Source organism: Bombina bombina, chromosome 6, assembly GCF_027579735.1.
Source record: "Bombina bombina isolate aBomBom1 chromosome 6, aBomBom1.pri, whole genome shotgun sequence".
Lineage (NCBI taxonomy): Eukaryota > Metazoa > Chordata > Amphibia > Anura > Bombinatoridae > Bombina > Bombina bombina.
This window is the reverse complement of record NC_069504.1, coordinates 498,680,195-498,701,975: the sequence shown is the minus strand read 5'-3', so window position 1 is coordinate 498,701,975 and position 21,781 is coordinate 498,680,195. Positions and strand designations below refer to the sequence as shown.

At 42.6% G+C, this 21,781-nt stretch overlaps 1 protein-coding gene across 3 annotated transcripts in view; it reads left to right on the top strand.

The window, feature by feature from the left end:
* The window catches only part of CLK3 (CDC like kinase 3), a 398,194-nt gene that overhangs the window by 288,278 nt on the left and 88,135 nt on the right, over positions 1–21,781 (top strand). For all 3 annotated transcript variants that reach the window (XM_053717366.1, XM_053717365.1, XM_053717367.1), the window contains 2 exons: positions 644–810; positions 1,014–1,108. In XM_053717366.1, the coding sequence (XP_053573341.1) occupies positions 644–810; positions 1,014–1,108 (262 nt within the window). The remainder of the gene's footprint in view (positions 1–643; positions 811–1,013; positions 1,109–21,781) is intronic.

The window sequence follows — 21,781 nt, the reverse complement described above, 5'->3', positions numbered from 1 at the left end:
CACGCGCACTTACCTCCCATCCCCCCCGCTGCACTCCCGCCACATCGCACACACTTCTATGTGACCGGATCAGTAAATTGACCAACAATGGGCTGCTCATCCGCCTCCCTGCTACAGCTCCCAACCAACAACGATCGGCACCATCGATGGCCGATATAGAGAGGGCCACAGAGTGGCCTTCTCTGCATCGGTGGGTAAAAAAAAGGGTATTGCAGTGATGTCTCAATATCGAGGCATCACTGCAATACACCGGAAGCGATCACCAGTGCTTAAAACCCCAGAGGACGTGTCAGCCACGTCCTTGGTCCTTAACTATTTTTTTGTAGGACGTGCTTGACACTAAGGGGTTAATATAACTGTGTTGGTTATGCAGAACTGGAGAATGGATAATAAAGGGATTATCTTTTTTAAACAAACATTAGGCTTTGTACATTTCTCAATGTTACTTTTTTATGTAAGGTGAAAAATCTTAAGGAGTGCTATTTTTAGTTTATTCAAATATGATTTCTTAAAATATCTCATGATGATATCTTTAAAACAAATTATTTTAAATGTTTTCAGAAGAAATGTTATTTAAAATGTGTTACATATCTGCAAATACTCTTGGCTAATAAGTGCCTTCTCTTTCTCATTTCTATTGCAGCATGTGTGTTCTGATGCGGAACTGGTTTGATTTCCATGGACACATCTGCATTGCCTTTGAACTGCTGGGGAAAAGCACTTTTGAGTTTCAGAAAGATAACAATTTCCTGCCATTTCCCCTCCCTCAGGTTCGGCACATGGCCTTCCAGCTTTGCCATGCACTGAAATGTGAGCTCCATTCAATTATTAGACCTGACACGTGTTCTTTGTACCACAACATTTCTTCTGTTCTTTCCTGGTGTGTCTGTGACTGCAAACAGCTTTAGTAATAATCACCTATTTATTTTGCTGATTGTATGATTCTAGGAATTTGTTTTAACATGTAAGCATTGTCCAGAATTGAGATAAATAAAATGTTTTCCTCTTTGCAGTTCTACATGATAATCAGCTGACACACACAGACCTAAAGCCTGAGAACATACTTTTTGTGAATTCAGATTTCAGCACCACCTATAATGAGGGAAAGGTGAAAGTTTATTTTTTTCTTGTTCTTTTTTCAGGGACATTTAAACTGCAGAGTACAATTTCAGTAGCACGGTTACTACACACAATGCTATTGATTTCCTACCTTCAGCTTTCTTTAAAGGGTCATTAAACACTAAAAAAATGCTAGATAGAATGATGCATTCAAAGAAATTATTAGTCTGAGAATAACATGCAGATGTATTTTTTAAAGTTTCATTAGCTGTTTAAATATTGACTCAATAAATGTAAAGTTTTAGTGTCTTTACCTTCTCTGCTGTGGCCAATAAGGGACAGTTATAAATAGGTCACTAGACTGTGCAGTCAATAGCTGTGAAGAATATAACAGGGTTCCGCACTTCCATTTCTAACAGGAACTGAAAAGCTCACAATTTCAGAATGGAATTACAGTAAAACGGGGACAAAATAAATAATGAAAGTACTTTGCAGACTTTTTTATACATACAATTTATCATTTAATATTATCTCAAGGTGTTTAATGTCCCTTTAAAACCGTTCTCTTATTTTAACAGAAGCCAGGTGGTAAAGCTCTGCATCTTTATAGGGTGCCGCCATCGTGGTACACACATATGGCTGCATCCTGTGACAGAAACAGTGTACTTTTAAAGATCAATGCCACTTTTTTTTTATAGCTGTAAGTTGCATTTTTTATTAACTAGCACAATAGAAAACAGATTAGTTATTTTTATTTTCTTCATAAATGGAAAGAGTCCACAGCTGCAGTCATTACTTTTGGGAATTCAGAACCTGGCCACCAGGAGAAGGAAAACACCCCAGCCAAAGGCTTAAATACCTCTCCCACTTCCCCTATCCCCCATTCATTCTTTGTCTTTCGTCCCAGGAGGTTGGCAGAGAAGTGTCAGAAGTTTTCGACAGTCTCTTATGGAGGGTAGTACTCTTCAGCCTGCAACTGGAGTTTTAAGTAGTCCTGTCAGCCTCTCAGTGAGAGCATGGGTGAAAGTTAGAGTCCGGAGATGCAGGGAGAGTCTTTCTGCGAAACCATCCCTACTCATATTAACAGCTCCACAAGCAATCAGCGTTGACAAGTTTTCCTTTCTGCACTTGAGTCCATGTCAGGAGCGATGCTTTTACCTGTCACACTTGAAGGGCCGCGTTCTTGTTCCACGGCGTTGATTCCGGTAAGATTGTTTAATTTTCTTTCTTTATAATTGCTTGTATTATAAAGGTTTTCCAGAGTGGCTACCATCTTGCGGGACTTACTATAACTAAGGGTCTCAGTGAGTCTCCTTTTGTATCTTGGAATCGAGGGTTAATATTTCCTGAGTGGGATTATTGAGCAGGTTTTTCTCTTGTAAGATGTATCGAGTCCACGGATTCATCCTTACTTGTGGGATATTCTCCTCCCCTACAGGAAGTGACAAAGAGAGCACCCACAGCAGAGCTGCCTATATAGCTCCCCCCTTAGCTCCACCCCCCAGTCATTCTCTTTGCCTACTCTAAGAAACTAGGAAGTGCAGAGCGAGTGTGGTGACAATGTTAGTTTTCTATTTCTCAAGCAAAAGTTTATTTCTCCAACATAGGTGTGTCCGGTCCACGGCGTCATCCTTACTTGTGGGAATATTCTCTTCCCCAACAGGAAATGGCAAAGAGCCCAGCAAAGCTGGTCGCATGATCCCTCCTAGGCTCCGCCTTCCCCAGTCATTCTCTTTGCCGTTGTACAGGCAACATCTCCACGGAGATGGCTTAGAGTTTTTTGGTGTTTAAATGTAGTTTTTATTCTTCAATCAAGAGTTTGTTATTTTAAAATAGTGCTGGTATGTACTATTTACTCTGAAACAGAAAAGAGATGAAGATTTCTGTTTGTAAGAGGAAAATGATTTTAGCAACCGTTACTAAAATCGATGGCTGTTTCCACACAGGACTGTTGAGAGGAATTAACTTCAGTTGGGAGAAACAGTGAGCAGACTTTTGCTGCTTGAGGTATGACACATTTCTAACAAGACTTGGTAATGCTGGAAGCTGTCATTTTCCCTATGGGATCCGGTAAGCCATTTTTATTAAATAAGAATAAAGGGCTTCACAAGGGCTTTAAAGACTGGTAGACATTTTTCTGGGCTAAAACGATTGATTTATAAGCATTTTTAATAGTTTATAGCTTTGAGGAGTTATTTTATTCTTGGGAATTATGTTAAATAACCGGCAGGCACTGTATTGGACTCCTTTTTCACTGGGGGCCTTCTCTAATCATAGGCAGAGCCTCATTTTCGCGCCACTAATGCGCAGTTGTTTTTGGGAAGCAAGGCATGCAGATGCATGTGTGAGGAGCTCAGATACATAGAAAAAGCTTACTGAAGGCGTCATTTGGTATCGTATTCCCCTCTGGGCTTGGTTGGGTCTCAGCAAAGCAGATACCAGGGACTGTATAGGGGTTAAATATAAAAACGGCTCCGGTTCCGTTATTTTAAGAGTTAAAGCTTTCAAATTTGGTGTGCAATACTTTTAAGGCTTTAAGACACTGTGGTGAAATTTTGGTGAATTTTGAACAATTCCTTCATACTTTTTCACATATTCAGTAATAAAGTGTGTTCAGTTTAAAATTTAAAGTGACAGTAACGGTTTTATTTTAAAACGTTTTTTGTACTTTGTTATCAAGTTTATGCCTGTTTAACATGTCTGAACTATCAGATAGACTATGTTCTGTATGTGAGGAAGCCAAGGTTCCTTCTCATTTAAATAGATGTGATGTATGTGACAAAAAATTTAGAGAAAATGATGCCCAAGATGATTCCTCAAGTGAGGGGAATAAGCATGGTACTGCATCATCCCCTCCTTTGTCTACGCCAGTCTTGCCCACACAGGAGGCCCCTAGTACATCTAGTGTGCCAATACTCCTTACTATGCAACAATTAACGGCTGTAATGGATAATTCTATCAAAAACATTTTAGCCAAAATGCCCACTTATCAGCGAAAGCGCGACTGCTCTGTTTTAGAAAATACTGAAGAGCATGAGGACGCTGATGATAATGGTTCTGACATGCCCCTACACCAGTCTGAGGGGGCCAGGGAGGTTTTGTCTGAGGGAGAAATTTCAGATTCAGGGAAAATTTCTCAACAAGCTGAACCTGATTACATTCAAATTTAAATTGGAACATCTCCGCGCTCTGCTTAAGGAGGTGTTATCTACTCTGGATGATTGTGACAATTTGGTAATTCCAGAGAAATTATGTAAGATGGACAAGTTCCTAGAGGTCCCGGGGCCCCCCGAAGCTTTTCCTATACCCAAGCGGGTGGCGGACATTGTAAACAAAGAATGGGAAAGGCCCGGCATACCTTTTGTCCCTCCCCCTATATTTAAGAAATTGTTTCCTATGGTCGACCCCAGAAACGACTTATGGCAGACAGTCCCCAAGGTCGAGGGGGCGGTTTCTACTCTAAACAAACGCACTACTATCCCTATAGAAGATAGTTGTGCTTTCAAAGATCCTATGGATAAAAAATTAGAGGGTTTGCTTAAAAAGATGTTTGTTCAGCAAGGTTACCTTCTACAACCAATTTCATGCATTGTTCCTGTCACTACAGCAGCGTGTTTCTGGTTCGATGAACTAGAAAAGTCGCTCAATAAAGATTCTTCTTATGAGGAGATTTTGGACAGAATTCATGCTCTTAAATTGGCTAACTCTTTTACTTTAGACGCCACTTTGCAATTGGCTAGATTAGCGGCGAAAAATTCGGGGTTTGCTATTGTGCCGCGCAGAGCGCTTTGGCTAAAATCTTGGTCAGCGGATGCGTCTTCCAAGAACAAATTGCTTAACATACCTTTCAAGGGGAAAACGCTGTTTGGCCCTGACTTGAAAGAGATTATTTCAGATATCACTGGGGGTAAGGGCCACGCCCTTCCTCAGGATAGGTCTTTTAAGGCTAAAAATAAACCAAATTTTCGTCCCTTTCGCAGAAACGGACCAGCCCCAAGTTCTACATCCTCTAAGCAAGAGGGTAATACTTCTCAAACCAAGCCAGCCTGGAGGCCAATGCAAGGCTGGAACAAAGGTAAGCAGGCCAAGAAACCTGCCATTGCTACCAAGACAGCATGAGATGTTGGCCCCCGATCCGGGACCGGATCTGGTGGGGGGCAGACTTTCTCTCTTCGCTCAGGCTTGGGCAAGAGATGTTCTGGATCCTTGGGCGCTAGAAATAGTCTCCCAAGGTTATCTTCTGGAATTCAAGGAGCTACCCCCAAGGGGGAGGTTCCACAGGTCTCAATTGTCTTCAGACCACATAAAAAGACAGGCATTCTTACATTGTGTAGAAGACCTGTTAAAAATGGGAGTGATTCATCCTGTTCCATTAGGAGAACAAGGGATGGGATTCTACTCCAATCTGTTCATAGTTCCCAAAAAAGAGGGAACATTCAGACCAATCTTAGATCTCAAGATCCTAAACAAATTTCTCAAGGTTCCATCGTTCAAAATGGAAACCATTCGGACAATTCTTCCTACCATCCAGGAAGGTCAATTCATGACCACGGTGGATTTAAAGGATGCGTATCTACATATTCCTATCCACAAGGAACATCATCGGTTCCTAAGGTTCGCCTTTCTGGATAAGCATTACCAGTTTGTGGCACTTCCATTCGGATTAGCCACTGCTCCAAGAATTTTCACAAAGGTACTAGGGTCCCTTCTAGCGGTGCTACGACCAAGGGGCATTGCAGTAGTACCTTACTTGGACGACATACTGATTCAAGCGTCGTCCCTACCACAAGCAAAGGCTCATACGGACATTGTCCTGGCCTTTCTCAGATCTCACGGGTGGAAAGTGAACGTAGAAAAAAGTTCTCTATCTCCGTCAACAAGAGTTCCCTTCTTGGGAACAATAATAGACTCCTTAGAAATGAGGATTTTTCTGACAGAGGCCAGAAAATCAAAACTTCTAAGCTCTTGTCAAGTACTTCATTCTGTTCTTCTTCCTTCCATAGCGCAGTGCATGGAAGTAATAGGTTTGATGGTCGCGGCAATGGACATAGTTCCTTTTGCGCGAATTCATCTGAGACCATTACAACTGTGCATGCTCAGTCAGTGGAATGGGGATTATACAGACTTGTCTCCGACGATACAAGTAGATCAGAGGACCAGAGATTCACTCCGTTGGTGGCTGACCCTGGACAACCTGTCACAGGGGATGAGCTTCCGCAGACCAGAGTGGGTCATTGTCACAACCGACGCCAGTCTGGTGGGCTGGGGCGCGGTCTGGGAACCCCTGAAAGCTCAGGGTCTTTGGTCTCGGGAAGAATCTCTTCTCCCGATAAATATTCTGGAACTGAGAGCGATATTCAATGCTCTCAAGGCTTGGCCTCAGCTAGCAAAGGCCAAATTCATACGGTTTCAATCAGACAACATGACGACTGTTGCGTATATCAACCATCAGGGGGGAACAAGGAGTTCCCTGGCGATGGAAGAAGTGACCAAAATCATTCAATGGGCGGAGACTCACTCCTGCCACTTGTCTGCAATCCACATCCCAGGAGTGGAAAATTGGGAAGCGGATTTTCTGAGTCGTCAGACATTTCATCCGGGGGAGTGGGAACTCCATCCGGAAATCTTTGCCCAAATAACTCAATTGTGGGGCATTCCAGACATGGATCTGATGGCCTCTCGTCAGAACTTCAAGGTTCCTTGCTACGGGTCCAGATCCAGGGATCCCAAGGCGACTCTAGTAGATGCACTAGTAGCACCTTGGACCTTCAACCTAGCTTATGTATTCCCACCGTTTCCTCTCATCCCCAGGCTGGTAGCCAGGATCAATCAGGAGAGGGCATCGGTGATCTTGATAGCTCCTGCGTGGCCACGCAGGACTTGGTATGCAGACCTGGTGAATATGTCATCGGCTCCACCATGGAAGCTACCTTTGAGACAGGACCTTCTTGTTCAAGGTCCGTTCGAACATCCGAATCTGGTCTCACTCCAACTGACTGCTTGGAGATTGAACGCTTGATTTTATCAAAGCGAGGGTTCTCAGATTCTGTCATTGATACTCTTGTTTAGGCCAGAAAGCCTGTAACTAGAAAAATCTACCATAAAATATGGAAAAAATATATCTGTTGGTGTGAATCTAAAGGATTCCCATGGAACAAGATAAAAATTCCTAAGATTCTATCCTTTCTTCAAGAAGGTTTGGAGAAAGGATTATCTGCAAGTTCTTTGAAGGGACAGATTTCTGCTTTATCTGTTTTACTTCACAAAAAGCTGGCGGCTGTGCCAGATGTTCAAGCTTTTGTTCAGGCTCTGGTTAGAATCAAGCCTGTTTACAAACCTTTGACTCCTCCTTGGAGTCTCAATTTAGTTCTTTCAGTTCTTCAGGGGGTTCCGTTTGAACCCCTACATTCCGTTGATATCAAGTTATTATCTTGGAAAGTTTTGTTTTTGGTTGCAATTTCTTCTGCTAGAAGAGTTTCAGAGTTATCTGCTCTGCAGTGTTCTCCTCCTTATCTGGTGTTCCATGCAGATAAGGTGGTTTTGCGTACTAAACCTGGCTTTCTTCCGAAAGTTGTTTCTAACAAAAACATTAACCAGGAGATAGTCGTGCCTTCTTTGTGTCCGAATCCAGTTTCAAAGAAGGAACGTTTGTTGCACAATTTGGATGTAGTTCGTGCTCTAAAATTCTATTTAGATGCTACAAAGGATTTCAGACAAACATCTTCCTTGTTTGTTGTTTATTCTGGTAAAAGGAGAGGTCAAAAAGCAACTTCTACCTCTCTCTCTTTTTGGCTTAAAAGCATCATCAGATTGGCTTATGAGACTGCCGGACGGCAGCCTCCTGAAAGAATCACAGCTCATTCCACTAGGGCCGTGGCTTCCACATGGGCCTTCAAGAACGAGGCTTCTGTTGATCAGATATGTAAGGCAGCGACTTGGTCTTCACTGCACACTTTTACTAAATTTTACAAATTTGATACTTTTGCTTCTTCTGAGGCTATTTTTGGGAGAAAGGTTTTGCAAGCCGTGGTGCCTTCCATCTAGGTGACCTGATTTGCTCCCTCCCATCATCCGTGTCCTAAAGCTTTGGTATTGGTTCCCACAAGTAAGGATGACGCCGTGGACCGGACACACCTATGTTGGAGAAAACAGAATTTATGTTTACCTGATAAATTACTTTCTCCAACGGTGTGTCCGGTCCACGGCCCGCCCTGGTTTTTTAATCAGGTCTGATGATTTATTTTCTCTAACTACAGTCACCACGGTATCATATGATTTCTCCTATGCAAATATTCCTCCTTTACGTCGGTCGAATGACTGGGGAAGGCGGAGCCTAGGAGGGATCATGTGACCAGCTTTGCTGGGCTCTTTGCCATTTCCTGTTGGGGAAGAGAATATTCCCACAAGTAAGGATGACGCCGTGGACCGGACACACCGTTGGAGAAAGTAATTTATCAGGTAAACATAAATTCTGTTTTTAAATGGTACCGGTGTGTACTATTTACTCTCTGGCAGAAAAGGGATGAAGATTTCTGCAAGGAGGATTATGATCTTAGCACTTTGTAACTAAGATCCACTGCTGTTCTCACAAAGGCTGAAGAGTACAGGAAAACTTCAGTTGGGGGAACGGTTTGCATGCTAAGCTGCATATGAGGTATGTTCAGTCTATATTTTTTCTAGACAGACTGTGTTAATTCTAGAAAAGTCTGGCAATATCCCCATGAGGGAAGGGTAAGCTGTATTCAGACACTTGGATAGGAATTTCAGCTTGCTTGAAGGGCTCATAAGTTACTGGTGACAACTTTTTTGTTTGTTCAGTAAATGATGCATTTATAACTTTTTTTGAAGGGACTAAAGGGGTCATTGTGGCTTGTTTTAGGTTTTTTTTAACCCACATGGTTAATTAAGAGACACTCTGGTGTTTGTTTGATAGGCCTCAAAACATTGAGTGAGGTGGGAGGGGCCTATTTTCACGCCTCAGTTGCGCTGTTTTTTTCCTTGGAGACATCCAACTGCTACTTCAGTGGTTCCTGCTGTGTTTGAGGGCTGTAAAGGAGTTTTTTCCCCACAAATCGTTCTGAAGGGCAGGTAGGCGCCACAGCAGAGCTGTGGCAAGGTGCTGAAAGTCTTTACCGGTTTTGACGTTTTTTCAATCCGGTTTTGCCATTAAGGGGTTAATTGTTTATTTACATAGCTGTGCAATGTTACTAAGGCTGTAAGATACTACTGTAAAAATTTAGTTAAGTTTACTGCTGTTTTACACTGTTTTGCAGAACTTGTGCAGCTTTTTTTCTCTTAAAGGCACAGTACCGTTTTATTTCTAAGTGTTATTTACTTTGATTACAGTGTTTTCCAAGCTTGCTTGTTACATTACTAGCCTATTTAACATGTCTGACACCAAGGAAAATCCTTGTTCAATATGTTTGGAAGCCATTGTGGAACCCCCTCTTAGAATGTGTCCCAATTGTACTGATATGTCTATAAATTATAAAGAACATATATTAGCACTTAAAAATAGAGCAATAGAGGATTCTCAGTCAGAAGTAAATGAGGGTTCGCCATCTAGCTCTCCCCAAGTGTCACAACCAGTAACGCCCGCACAAGTGATGCCAAGTACCTCTAGTGCGTCACATTCATTTACTTTACAAGACATGGCCACAGTTATGAATACAACCCTCACAGAGGTTTTATCCAAACTGCCTGGTTTACAAGGAAAGCGGGACAGCTCTGGGTTAAGGAAAAATGCTGAGACGTCTCATGCTTTAGTAGCCGTATCTGATATGCCCTCACAATGCTCTGAAGGGGTGAGGGATTTGTTATCTGATGGAGAAATTTCTGATTCAGGAAAGGCGCTTCCTCAGACAGATTCTGATATGACGGCCTTTAAATTTAAGCTTGAACACCTCCGCTTATTACTTAGGGAGGTATTAGCAACTCTAGATGATTGTGACCCTATAGTGGTCCCAGAGAAATTGTGTAAGATGGATAAATACTTAGAGGTTCCTGTTTACACTGATGTTTTTCCAGTCCCTAAGAGGATTGTGAATATTATTACTAAGGAGTGGGATAGACCAGGTATTCCGTTCGCTCCCCCTCCTGTTTTTAAGAAAATGTTTCCCATATATGATACCATGCGGGACTCGTGGCAGACAGTTCCTAAGGTGGAGGGAGCTATTTCTACTCTAAGCGTCCAACTATACCTATCGAAGACAGTTGTGCTTTTAAAGATCCTATGGATAAAAAATTAGAGGGTCTCTTGAAGAAATTTTTTGTTCATCAAGGTTTTTCTCTCCAACCTATTGCGTACATTGTTCCTGTAACGACTGCAGCTGCTTTCTGGTTTGAGGCTCTAGAGGAGGCTCTTCAAATGGAGACTCCATTAGAGGAGATTATGGACAGAATTAAGGCTCTTAAGTTGGCTAATTCTTTTATTACAGATGCCGCATTTCAACTGGCTAAATTAGCGGCAAAGAATTCAGGTTTTGCCATTTTAGCATGCAGGGCGTTATGGCTTAAGTCCTGGTCTGCTGATGTGTCATCTAAATCTAAACTTTTGAACATTCCTTTCAAAGGTAAGACCCTATTCGGGCCTGAACTGAAAGAGATTATTTCAGACATCACTGGAGGGAAAGATCATGCCCTCCCTCAGGATAGATCGAATAAGATGAGGACCAAACAGAATAATGTTCGTTCCTTTCGGAACTTTAAGAGTGGTCCCGCTTCAGCTTCCTCTACTGAAAAGCAAGAGGGGAATTTTGCCCAATCCAAGTCAGTCTGGAGACCTAACCAGTCTTGGAACAAGGGTAAACAGGCCAAGATGCCTGCAGCTGCTTCTAAAACAGCATGAAGGGGTAGCCCCCGATTCGGGACCGGATCTTGTTGGAGGCAGACTCTCTCTCTTCGCTCAGGCTTGGGCGAGAGATGTTCACGATCCCTGGGCTTTAGAAATTGTGTCCCAGGGATATCTTCTGGAATTCAAAGACTCCCTTACAAGGGGGAGATTTCACATTTCTCGATTGTCTGTAAACCAGACAAAGAGAGAGGCGTTCTTACGCTGTATAGAAGACCTACATACCATGATCCGCCCAGTCCCAATAGAGGAACAGGGGCTAGGGTTTTATTCAAACCTGTTTGTGGTTCCCAAAAAAGAGGGAACTTTCAGACCAATCTTGGATCTCAAAATTGTAAACAAGTTCCTCAAGATTCCATCATTCAAGATGGAGACTATTCTGACTATTCTACCTCTGATCCAGGAGGGTCAATATATGACTACCGTGGACTTAAAGGATATGTATCTACACATCCCTATTCACGGAGATCATCATCAATGTCTCAGATTCGCCTTTCTAAACAGGCATTACCAGTTTGTGGCCCTTCCCTTCGGGTTGGCCACGGCTCTCAGAACTTTTACAAAAGTGCTAGGGGTCCCTACTGTCGGTTCTGCGACCACGGGGCATAGCAGTGGCGATATCTTAAATCAGGCGTCGACTTTCCAGCTAGCCAAGTCTCACACGGACATTGTGTTGGCTTTTCTGAGAGCTCACGGGTGGAAGGTGAACATATAAAAGAGTTCTCTCTTCCCTCTTACAAGAGATTCCTTCCTAGGGACTCTGATAGACTCGGTAGAAATGAAAATATTTCTGACGGAGGTCAGAAAATGAAAACTCTTTACCACTACAACTATGCATGCTCAAACAGTGGAATGGGGATTATGCAGATTTATCTCCTCAACTGCATCTGGACCATGGGACCAGAGACTCTCTTCTCTGGTGGTTGTCTCAGGAGCACCTGTCTCAGGGAATGTGTTACCGCAGGCCAGAGTGGCTCATTGTAACGACAGATGCCAGCCTGCTAGGCTGGGGTGCAGTCTGGAACTCCCTGAAAGCACAGGGCTTATGGTCTTGGGTGGAATCTCTCCTCCCGATAAACATTCTAGAACTGAGAGCGATATTCAATGCGCTTCAGGCGTGGCCTCAGCTTGCTGCGGCCAAATTCATCAGATTTCAGTCGGACATCACGACTGTAGCTTATATCAATCATCAAGGAGGAACAAGGAGTCCTCTAGCGATGATGGAGGTAACCAAAATAATCCGGTGGGCAGAGGATCACTCTTGCCATCTCTCTGCAATCCACATCCCAGGGGTAGAGAACTGGGAGGCGGATTTTCTAAGTCGTCAGACTTTTTATCCGGGGGAGTGGGAACTCCATCCGGAGGTATTTGCCCAGCTGATTTAGCTATGGGGCACACCAGAATTGGATCTGATGGCGTCTCGTCAGAATGCCAAACTTCCTCGTTACGGGTCCAGGTCCCGGGATCCCAAGGCGGTACTGATAGATGCTCTAGCAGTGCCTTGGTCCTTCAATCTGGCCTATGTATTTCCACCGTTTCCTCTCCTTCCACGTCTGGTTGCCAGAATCAAGCAGGAGAGAGCTTCGGTAATTCTGATAGCACCTGCGTTGCCACGCAGGATTTGGTATGCAGACCTAGTGGACATGTCCTTGGTTCCACTGTGGACTCTGTCAATGAGGCGGGACCTTCTAATCCAAGGTCCGTTCACGCATCCAAATCTAATTTCTCTGTGTCTGACTACTTGGAGATTGAACGCCTGATTCTATCAAAGCGTGGTTTCTCTGAGTCGGTCATTGATACCCTGATTCAGGCTAGAAAGCCTGTCACCAGGAAGATCTATCATAAGATTTGGCGCAAATATCTTTATTGGTGTGAATCCAAAGGTTACTCGTGGAGTAAGATTAGGATTCCTAGAATATTGTCTTTTCTCCAAGAGGGTTTGGAGAAGGGATTATCTGCTAGTTCCTTAAAAGGACAAATATCTGCTTTGTCTATTCTACTACACAAACGTCTGGCAAATGTCCCAGACGTTAAAGCATTTAGTCAGGCTTTGGTCAGAATCAAGCCTGTATTTAAACCTGTTGCTCCGCCATGGAGCCTAAACTTAGTTCTTAAAGTTCTTCAAGGGGTTCCGTTTGAACCTATGCATTCCATAGATATTAAGCTTCTATCTTGGAAAGTTTTGTTTTTAGTAGCTATCTCTTCGGCTCGAAGAGTTTCTGAGCTATCTGCTTTACAATGTGATTCCCCTTACCTTGTTTTCCATGCAGATAAGGTGGTTTTGCGTACCAAACCTGGGTTTCTTCCTAAGGTTGTTTCTAATAAGAATATCAATCAAGAGATTGTGGTTCCTTCTCTGTGTCCTAATCCTTCATCAAAGAAGGAACGTCTGTTACACAATCTTGATGTGGTTCGTGCTTTGAAGTTCTACTTACAAGCAACTAAAGATTTCCGTCAAACATCTTCTTTGTTTGTTGTTTATTCTGGTAAACGGAGAGGTCAACGGGCTACGGCTACCTCTCTTTCCTTTTGGCTGAAAAGCATCATCCGTTTGGCCTATGAGACTGCTGGACAGCAGCCTCCTGAAGGAATTACTGCTCATTCTACTAGAGCTGTAGCTTCCACATGGGCTTTTAAAAATGAGGCTTCTGTTAAACAGATTTGTAAGGCGGCGACTTGGTCTTCGCTTCATAGTTTTTCCAAATTTGATACTTTTGCTTCTTTGGAGGCTATTTTTGGGAGAAAGGTTCTACAAGCAGTGGTGCCTTCCGTTTAAGGTCCCTGTCTTGTCCCTCCCTTATTCCTCATCTTAAAGCTTTGGTATTGGTATCCCACAAGTAAGGATGAATCTGTGGACTCGATACATCTTACAAGAGAAAACATAATTTATGCTTACCTAATAAATTTATTTCTCTTGTGATGTATCGAGTCCATGGCCCGCCCTGTTTTTTAAGACAGGCATATATTTTTATTTTAAAACTCAGTCACCACTGCACCCTATGGTTTCTCCTTTTTCTTCCTAGCCTTCGGTCGAATGACTGGGGGGGTGGAGCTAATGGGGGAGCTATAAAGGCAGCTCTGCTGTGGGTGCTCTCTTTGCCACTTCCTGTAGGGGAGGAGAATATCCCACAAGTAAGGATGAATCCGTGGACTAGATACATCACAAGAGAAATAAATTTATCAGGTAAGCATAAATTATGTTTTTTTTTTAAATCATGTTTATGTGATTCAAATCCAAAAAAAGGTATTTTCCAGCCTCCAGTAAAATTTAAAAGACCTTTATTGTTTCCTTGCAGGATCCATCATACAAACAACGTTTCAAACCACAACTTGGTTCTTAATTAAGAACCAAGTTGTGGTTTAAAACGTTGTTTGTATGATGGACCCTGCAAGGAAACAATAAAGGTCTTTTAAATTTTACTGGAGGCTGGAAAATACCTTTTTTTGTATTTGATATTGGGGTTTGGCTAACCCTTTCCTGTGCCCCAGACAGAAAAAATGTGCTGTCTTTCACTACTACATTAAATGTTATGTAATTCAACCTGCATATGTGTAGTGTTACTTAGGCTCTTGGCTATGGAACATAACGGCCTTTGGAAGTGACGCAACCTTTACGGTTGAGCGTGCTTTTTCTGGACCGCACGGGCACCTTGTGACCGGGCGTGGTCACATTTTGGCTCTCCATTAACGCATTCCTGACAGTGTGGTGACGGAAAATTTCTGGTCTGCTGGTGTCTGGGTCCTAGGAGGTGGTGAGTGCCCCATCCATTGTGGGTGTCAGGTGCCGTTTACAGGATTCCGTTCCCCAGCACCAACTCTTACTACACATGCAGGTAACCCAGATTTTACTGATCCTTCTCTGGAAGGTGGCTTGTGTGTCCCCCCCCCCCCCCCCCCCCCCCGCCCCGTTTTCGCATGTCCATTGTACCTACCAGAGGTTTGTTTTAAGATATTGTACATGTTCTAGTACAATTTATGACTTCACTTGCTGGAGAAGCAGGTAAGTCACACGAAAAAAGGATGCTTATATGCACTGATATAATATCTTTTTAATTATTAATTCTTGATTACTGTGCCTGAAAGAACAGAAAGAGTTTTTTGTGTGTTAAAGATTAACCTTTATTAGTATCTTTTAAAAAAGACAGCTTTTGTGGATGATAATGCTGCCCTGGAAATTTAAAAACGCTCTCACTGTGTTTTTGTGAATAAACAGCATATGCTTAATGTTAGAAAATTACAACTGATCTTAGTCCTGCTTTAAGCAATAGATTTCAAATGAGCAGTATATTGGAGTATACTAAAGAGCTATAATAAAACACAGAAGCCTCTTAGGCATGTTTGGCTCTTAATAGTATCTGAATTATTGTGCTCATATGTATTGAAATCTATATAATAGGTATGTAATAGGTATATTCTTAAACTCAAAAATTGCTACTTATGCTAATTTAATCTGAAGCTTATAATATATCTAGGTACAAAAAATATATTGTGTACCCTTGGTGTTTGCAGCTTATGAATAGCGAATAAAAGTTAACTACTGTTTTAAATTTCCAGGGCAGCATTATCATCCACAAAAGCTGTCTTTTTTAAAAGATACTAATAAAGGTTAATTTTTAACACACAAAAAACTCTTTCTGTTCTTTCAGGCACAGTAATCAAGAATTAATAATTAAAAAGATATTATATCAGTGCATATAAGCATCCTTTTTTTGTGTGACTTACCTGCTTCTCCAGCAAGTGAAGTCATAAATTGTACTAGATTGTATTGTAAATGCTTACGCACTGCTCCTTGAATGTTTAATAATAATTGTTAATAAATCATATTTATCATATTGCAAAACACCAAAGGAGAAATTGTACAACTCTATCATCATAATAAGGTTCCATTCCTTTTTTCTTAGTACTAATTATTGTACATGTTCTGTTGATGGGGGCTCTTCAGGCATGGGATGGCCTGCTCATCTCTCCGGGGGAATGACTGTCCCTGAGGCCTCAGGGGGTCAACCGTCGGGGTCGTCTTCTGCCCCGGTGAGTGTATGCTGTTCCTTTTGTTTTAGACTGGCGCACCTTTCGTGTCCTTTTGCGGCACATTCTGGCATTGTTGGAGGATCCCATCCTTAACGGATACGGGAATTCTCAGTCTTCTACTTCGAACGGCTTGCAGAATTAGCTATAGGAGGATGAAGTAATCTTCTTATAGCCTTGTTTGTTGAGTATCCTTTCCAGTCCTGAGCTGGAAGAACATGATCCCGGTCCTGCAGGTGTGTCTTTTCTTCTTGGGCGATTACCTACAGGTTGCCTTAGCTTTTATTTTATCCGGTTAGGATGATTTATTCTTTGAGCTCATGCTTATGTATTTCCTTCGGGAATTTTTCTGGAATCGATACTCGCGACTTTTGATCGCTCAGTTTACTTCTACAGAAGTTTGTTTGATGTGAGGACATGTTAGTCCTATGTTTTAAAAAAAATTATTCTCCATCCCTGGGAATGACTGTTTGCGGCCTTGACAGTATCAACCCTGAGTTTCAGGCCGGTCCTGATGGGGTTCCGACCCTTCTGTCTTGCGGCCTATTTCAGACACGTGGCGCCTGTTCTGCCTGGCTGGTCCTGTTGAGATGGCGAGTGTTTTACAGTATTATTTGTGTTATTCCTTCTTTTTCTTTTGCAAGTTCAGATAAGCATTCTGTGAGGGCCTGAGGGTCCGCGAGACGGGGGGAATTGGTTCAGTCCTTGTTAGCTTCTCTAGCCGGTCAACTGGGACTCGGTGAAGTTCCGCTGCGACACACTCTGTTTTCCGTTATTTCATCAAGATTGGGAGTGTTTCCTTCCCCGCGTGGGATGGAGGACTCGGGGCCTCCTTGCCGCCGGCCATGACGGGCTTGCCTTTCAGGGGCTCCTTGGAATTGGACTTGTTCCTTTTGAGGTTCTCTTCCCTCGGGTCGCGATTTCTGGACCTTGTCTGTTTCTCCTTAGCAGTGTTGACTGCCTTATGGGGAGGGCCATGTGGTTTTTCCTTCTTCTGGAATTTGTTTCCCTATCAGGGACGTTAGGCTATGTTGTCTGCTTCTCCCAGCTTCGCTTAGGGGTTTTGTTCTACCGGGGTTTGGGATGCTCTGCATTCTTATTCTTTTGGTGTGGTCCTCTGGTTGCGTACTCTGAGGAGATATGGAGACTTGCCTTTGTTCTACTGGCTCTTTGAGTGATTTTGTTCCTTGGGTTCTCCCTTGGTCTCTAGAGTCTTGGCGCACCTCTGTTGTGCTCCAACTCCTTTTTGGAGTGTTTGGACTCTTGTAGGGGGTGTTCTCTTCCTTGTGGGGTGAGATTTGTGAGTTAGTCTTGTTCCCGTTCTCTGGGTTAGTTCAGTTATTTCCCTGTGGGATCTGATTTTTCAGACGGGGTAGTAGTGTTCCCTGGGGTGTTGTTTGTTATCAACAAATCTGAGGCTCGGGCCTATAGTTTGGTTTGGGATCTTTCTGGATGTCCGGAAACTTATCATCCTGTGGCTGGTTCGGGGCGATCCAGTTTCTTCCAGGGAACATAGGCTATGGCCTAAGGGCTGGCTAGTTGAGCCTGCTAGTAGCTTGGCTAGGTTTCTGAGCGTTTTCGGATTCACTCCTTTTGGCTTGTCTTGTCCTTTGAGTTATGTTTTCTCCTCTTCGAAGGGAGTCTGGATGATTTTTAGACTATGGCTTATGTCTTGTGAACATGTGAGCTGTTCTTATATGTGCCCTTCCCTTTGCGGGGGTTGTTTGTCCTTCTTATAGAAGGGTTTTTTTTCCTCTCTCTGGCGGGTTGTTGTCCTGTCCTGTGTGCAGGCGATTGGAACAGGTGTGTTTATCCTGTAAGGGTGAGCAGTTTGCTCATCTGGGGCGTGTTCTCTTCTATCTGTGGAGATTGGAATCTCCATATTAAGACGGTCTGTTATGCTGGGTCTTCATAGGGACATCTCCTATGGGGGAGTACCTCTTTGGAGGAGCTCTTGGGTTCGCACCCGAGTTCTTTTGGGATGGCCGAGTTCACCCCATTCCGTCCTTCCTTAGGGAAGGGATAGGTTGGTGGGCTCCACCGTTTCAGGAGTTTAAGGTTGTGGGTTTGATCCCAGGCAACTGTTCCTGCTTTTTAATATGAGGTATGCTTCTGGTGTCAGCTGGCCTTCTAAAGCGGAAGTTTGTTAAAGGTTGGTGATTGGGGTCCTTTCTGTTCCCCTGTTTTTCAGACCTGCCTGCCACTTGGGCTGGTCCGGTGTGGAGCAGGCTCTGCGATCTGTTGGTCGTCCTCGGGTCGTTGAGGTCAGGTGATCCTTCTTGAGGTACTGTGCTTTTCCAAATTCAAGTTTCTTTCATGTAATTAGCAAGAGTCCATGAGCTAGTGATGTATGGGATATACATTCCTACCAGGAGGGGCAAAGTTTCCCAAACCTCAAAATGCCTACAAATACACCCCTCACCACACCCACAAATCAGTTTTACAAACTTTGCCTCCTATGGAGGTGGTGAAGTAAGTTTGTGCTAGATTCTACGTTGATATGCGCTCCGCAGCAGGTTGGAGCCCGGTTTTCCTCTCAGCGTGCAGTGAATGTCAGAGGGATGTGAGGAGAGTATTGCCTATTTTGAATGCAGTGATCTCCTTCTACGGGGTCTATTTCATAGGTTCTCTGTTATCGGTCGTAGAGATTCATCTCTTACCTCCCTTTTCAGATCGACGATATACTCTTATATATATACAATTACCTCTGCTGATTTTCGTTTCAGTACTGGTTTGGCTTTCTACAAACATGTAGATGAGTGTCCTGGGGTAAGTAAGTCTTATTTTCTGTGACACTCTAAGCTATGGTTGGGCACTTTTTTAATAAAGTTCTAAATATATGTATTCAAACATTTATTTGCCTTGACTCAGGATGTTCAACATTCCTTATTTTCAGACAGTCAGTTTCATATTTGGGATAATGCACTTGAATCAATTATTTTTCTTACCTTAAAAATTTGACTTTTTTCCCTGTGGGCTGTTAGGCTCGCGGGGGCTGAAAATGCTTCATTTTATTGCGTCATTCTTGGCACGGACTTCTTTGGCGCAAAAAATCTTTCTGTTTCCGGCGTCATACGTGTCGCCGGAAGTTGCGTCATTTTTGACGTTCTTTTGCGCCAAAAAATGTCGACGTTCCGGAAGTGGCGTCATTTTTGGCGCCAAAAAGCATTTAGGCGCCATATAATGTGGGCGTCTTATTTGGCGCTAAAAAAATATGGGTGTCGCTTTTGTCTCCACATTATTTAAGTCTCATTTTTCTTTGCTTCTGGTTGCTAGAAGCTTGTTCCTTGGCATTTTTTCCCATTCCTGAAACTGTCATTTAAGGAATTTGATAAATTTTGCTTTATATGTTGTTTTTTCTCTTACATATTGCAAGATGTCTCACGTTGCATCTGAGTCAGAAGATACTTCAGGAAAATCGCTGTCTGGTGCTGGAACTACCAAAGCTAAGTGTATCTGCTGTAAACCTTTGGTAGCTGTTCCTCCAGCTGTTGCTTGTATTAATTGTCATGACAAACTTGTTAATGCAGATAATATTTCCTTTAGTAATGTACCATTACCTGTTGCAGTTCCATCAACATCTAATGTTCAGAATGTTCCTGATAACATAAGAGATTTTGTTTCTGAATCCATCAAGAAGGCTATGTCTGTTATTCCTCCTTCTAGTAAACATAAAAAATCTTTTAAAACTTCTCTTTATACAGATTAATTTTTAAATGAACATCATCATTCTGATTCTAATGACTCTTCTGGTTCAGAGGATTCTGTCTCAGAGGTTGATGCTGATAAATCTTCATTTCTCCAACATTGTTGTGTCCGGTCCACGGCGTCATCCTTACTTGTGGGATATTCTCTTCCCCAACAGGAAATGGCAAAGAGTCCCAGCAAAGCTGGTCACATGATCCCTCCTAGGCTCCGCCCACCTCAGTCATTCTCTTTGCCGTTGCACAGGCAACATCTCCACGGAGATGGTTAAGAGTTTTTTGTAGTTTTATTCTTCTATCAAGTGTTTGTTATTTTAAAATAGTGCTGGTATGTACTATTTACTCTGAAACAGAAAAGGATGAAGATTTCTGTTTGTAAGAGGAAGATGATTTTTAGCAGACAGTAACTAAAATCGATTGCTGTTTCCACACAGGACTGTTGAGATGAAGTAACTTCAGTTGGGGGAAACAGTTAGCAGTCTTTTCTGCTTAAGGTATGACTAGCCATATTTCTAACAAGACCATGTAATGCTGGAAGGCTGTCATTTCCCCTCATGGGGACCGGTAAGCCATTTTCTTAGTTAAACATAAAAGAATAAAGGGCTTCAAAAAGGGCTTAAAAACTGGTAGACATTTTTCTGGGCTAAAACAATTGCTTTACTAGGCATATTATGCAGATTCTAACTAATTATTGGTATTATAATCTTGGGGAACGTTTAGAAAAACGGCAGGCACTGTGTTGGACACCTTTTTCAGATGGGGGCCTTTCTAGTTATAGACAGAGCCTCATTCTGGGACTGTATAGGGGTTAAATGTAAAAACGGCTCCGGTTCCGTTATTTTAAGGGTTAAAGCTCTGAAATTTGGTGTGCAATACTTTTAATGCTTTAAGACACTGTGGTGAAATTTTTTGAACAATTCCTTCATACTTTTTCACATATTCAGTAATAAAGTGTTTTCAGTTTGAAATTTAAAGTGACAGTAACGGTTTTATTTTAAAACGTTTTTTGTGCTTTGTTGGCAAGTTTAAGCCTGTTTAACATGTCTGTACCATCAGATAAGCTATGTTCTATATGTATGAAAGCCAATGTGTCTCCCCATTTAAATTTATGTGATAATTGTGCCATAGTGTCCAAACAAAGTAAGGACAGTAATGCAACAGATAATGATATTGCCCAAGATGATTCCTCAAATGAGGGGAGTAAACATGATACTACATCATCCCCTACTGTGTCTACACCAGTTATGCCCACACAGGAGGCCCCTAGTACATCTAGTGCGCCAATACTTATTACCATGCAACAATTAACGGCTGTAATGGATAACTCCATAGCAAATCTTTTATCCAAAATGCCTACTTATCAGAGAAAGCGCGATTGCTCTGTTTTAAACACTGAAGAGCAAGAGGACGCTGATGATAACTGTTCTGACATACCCTCACACCAATCTCAAGGGGCCATGAGGGAGGTTTTGTCTGATGGAGAAATTTCAGATTCAGGAAAAATTTCTCATCAAGCTGAACCTGATGTTGTGACATTTAAATTTAAATTAGAACATCTCCGCGCACTGCTTAAGGAGGTGTTATCTACTCTGGATGATTGTGACAATTTGGTCATTCCAGAGAAATTATGTAAGATGGACAAGTTCCTAGAGGTTCCGGTGCCCCCCGACGCTTTTCCTATACCCAAGCGGGTGGCGGACATAGTAAATAAAGAGTGGGAAAGGCCCGGCATACCTTTTGTTCCCCCCCCCTATATTTAAGAAATTATTTCCTATAGTCGACCCCAGAAAGGACTTATGGCAGACAGTCCCCAAGGTCGAGGGGGCGGTTTCTACTCTAAACAAACGCACTACTATTCCTATCGAAGATAGTTGTGCTTTCAAAGATCCTATGGATAAGAAATTAGAGGGTTTGCTTAAAAAGATTTTTGTACAGCAAGGTTACCTTCTACAACCAATTTCATGCATTGTTCCTGTCACTACGGTAGCGTGTTTCTGGTTCGAGGAACTAGAAAAATCGCTCAGTAAAGAATCTTCGTATGAGGAGGTTATGGACAGAGTTCAAGCACTTAAATTGGCTAACTCTTTTGTTTTAGATGCCGCTTTGCAATTAGCTAGATTAGCGGCGAAAAATTCAGGGTTTG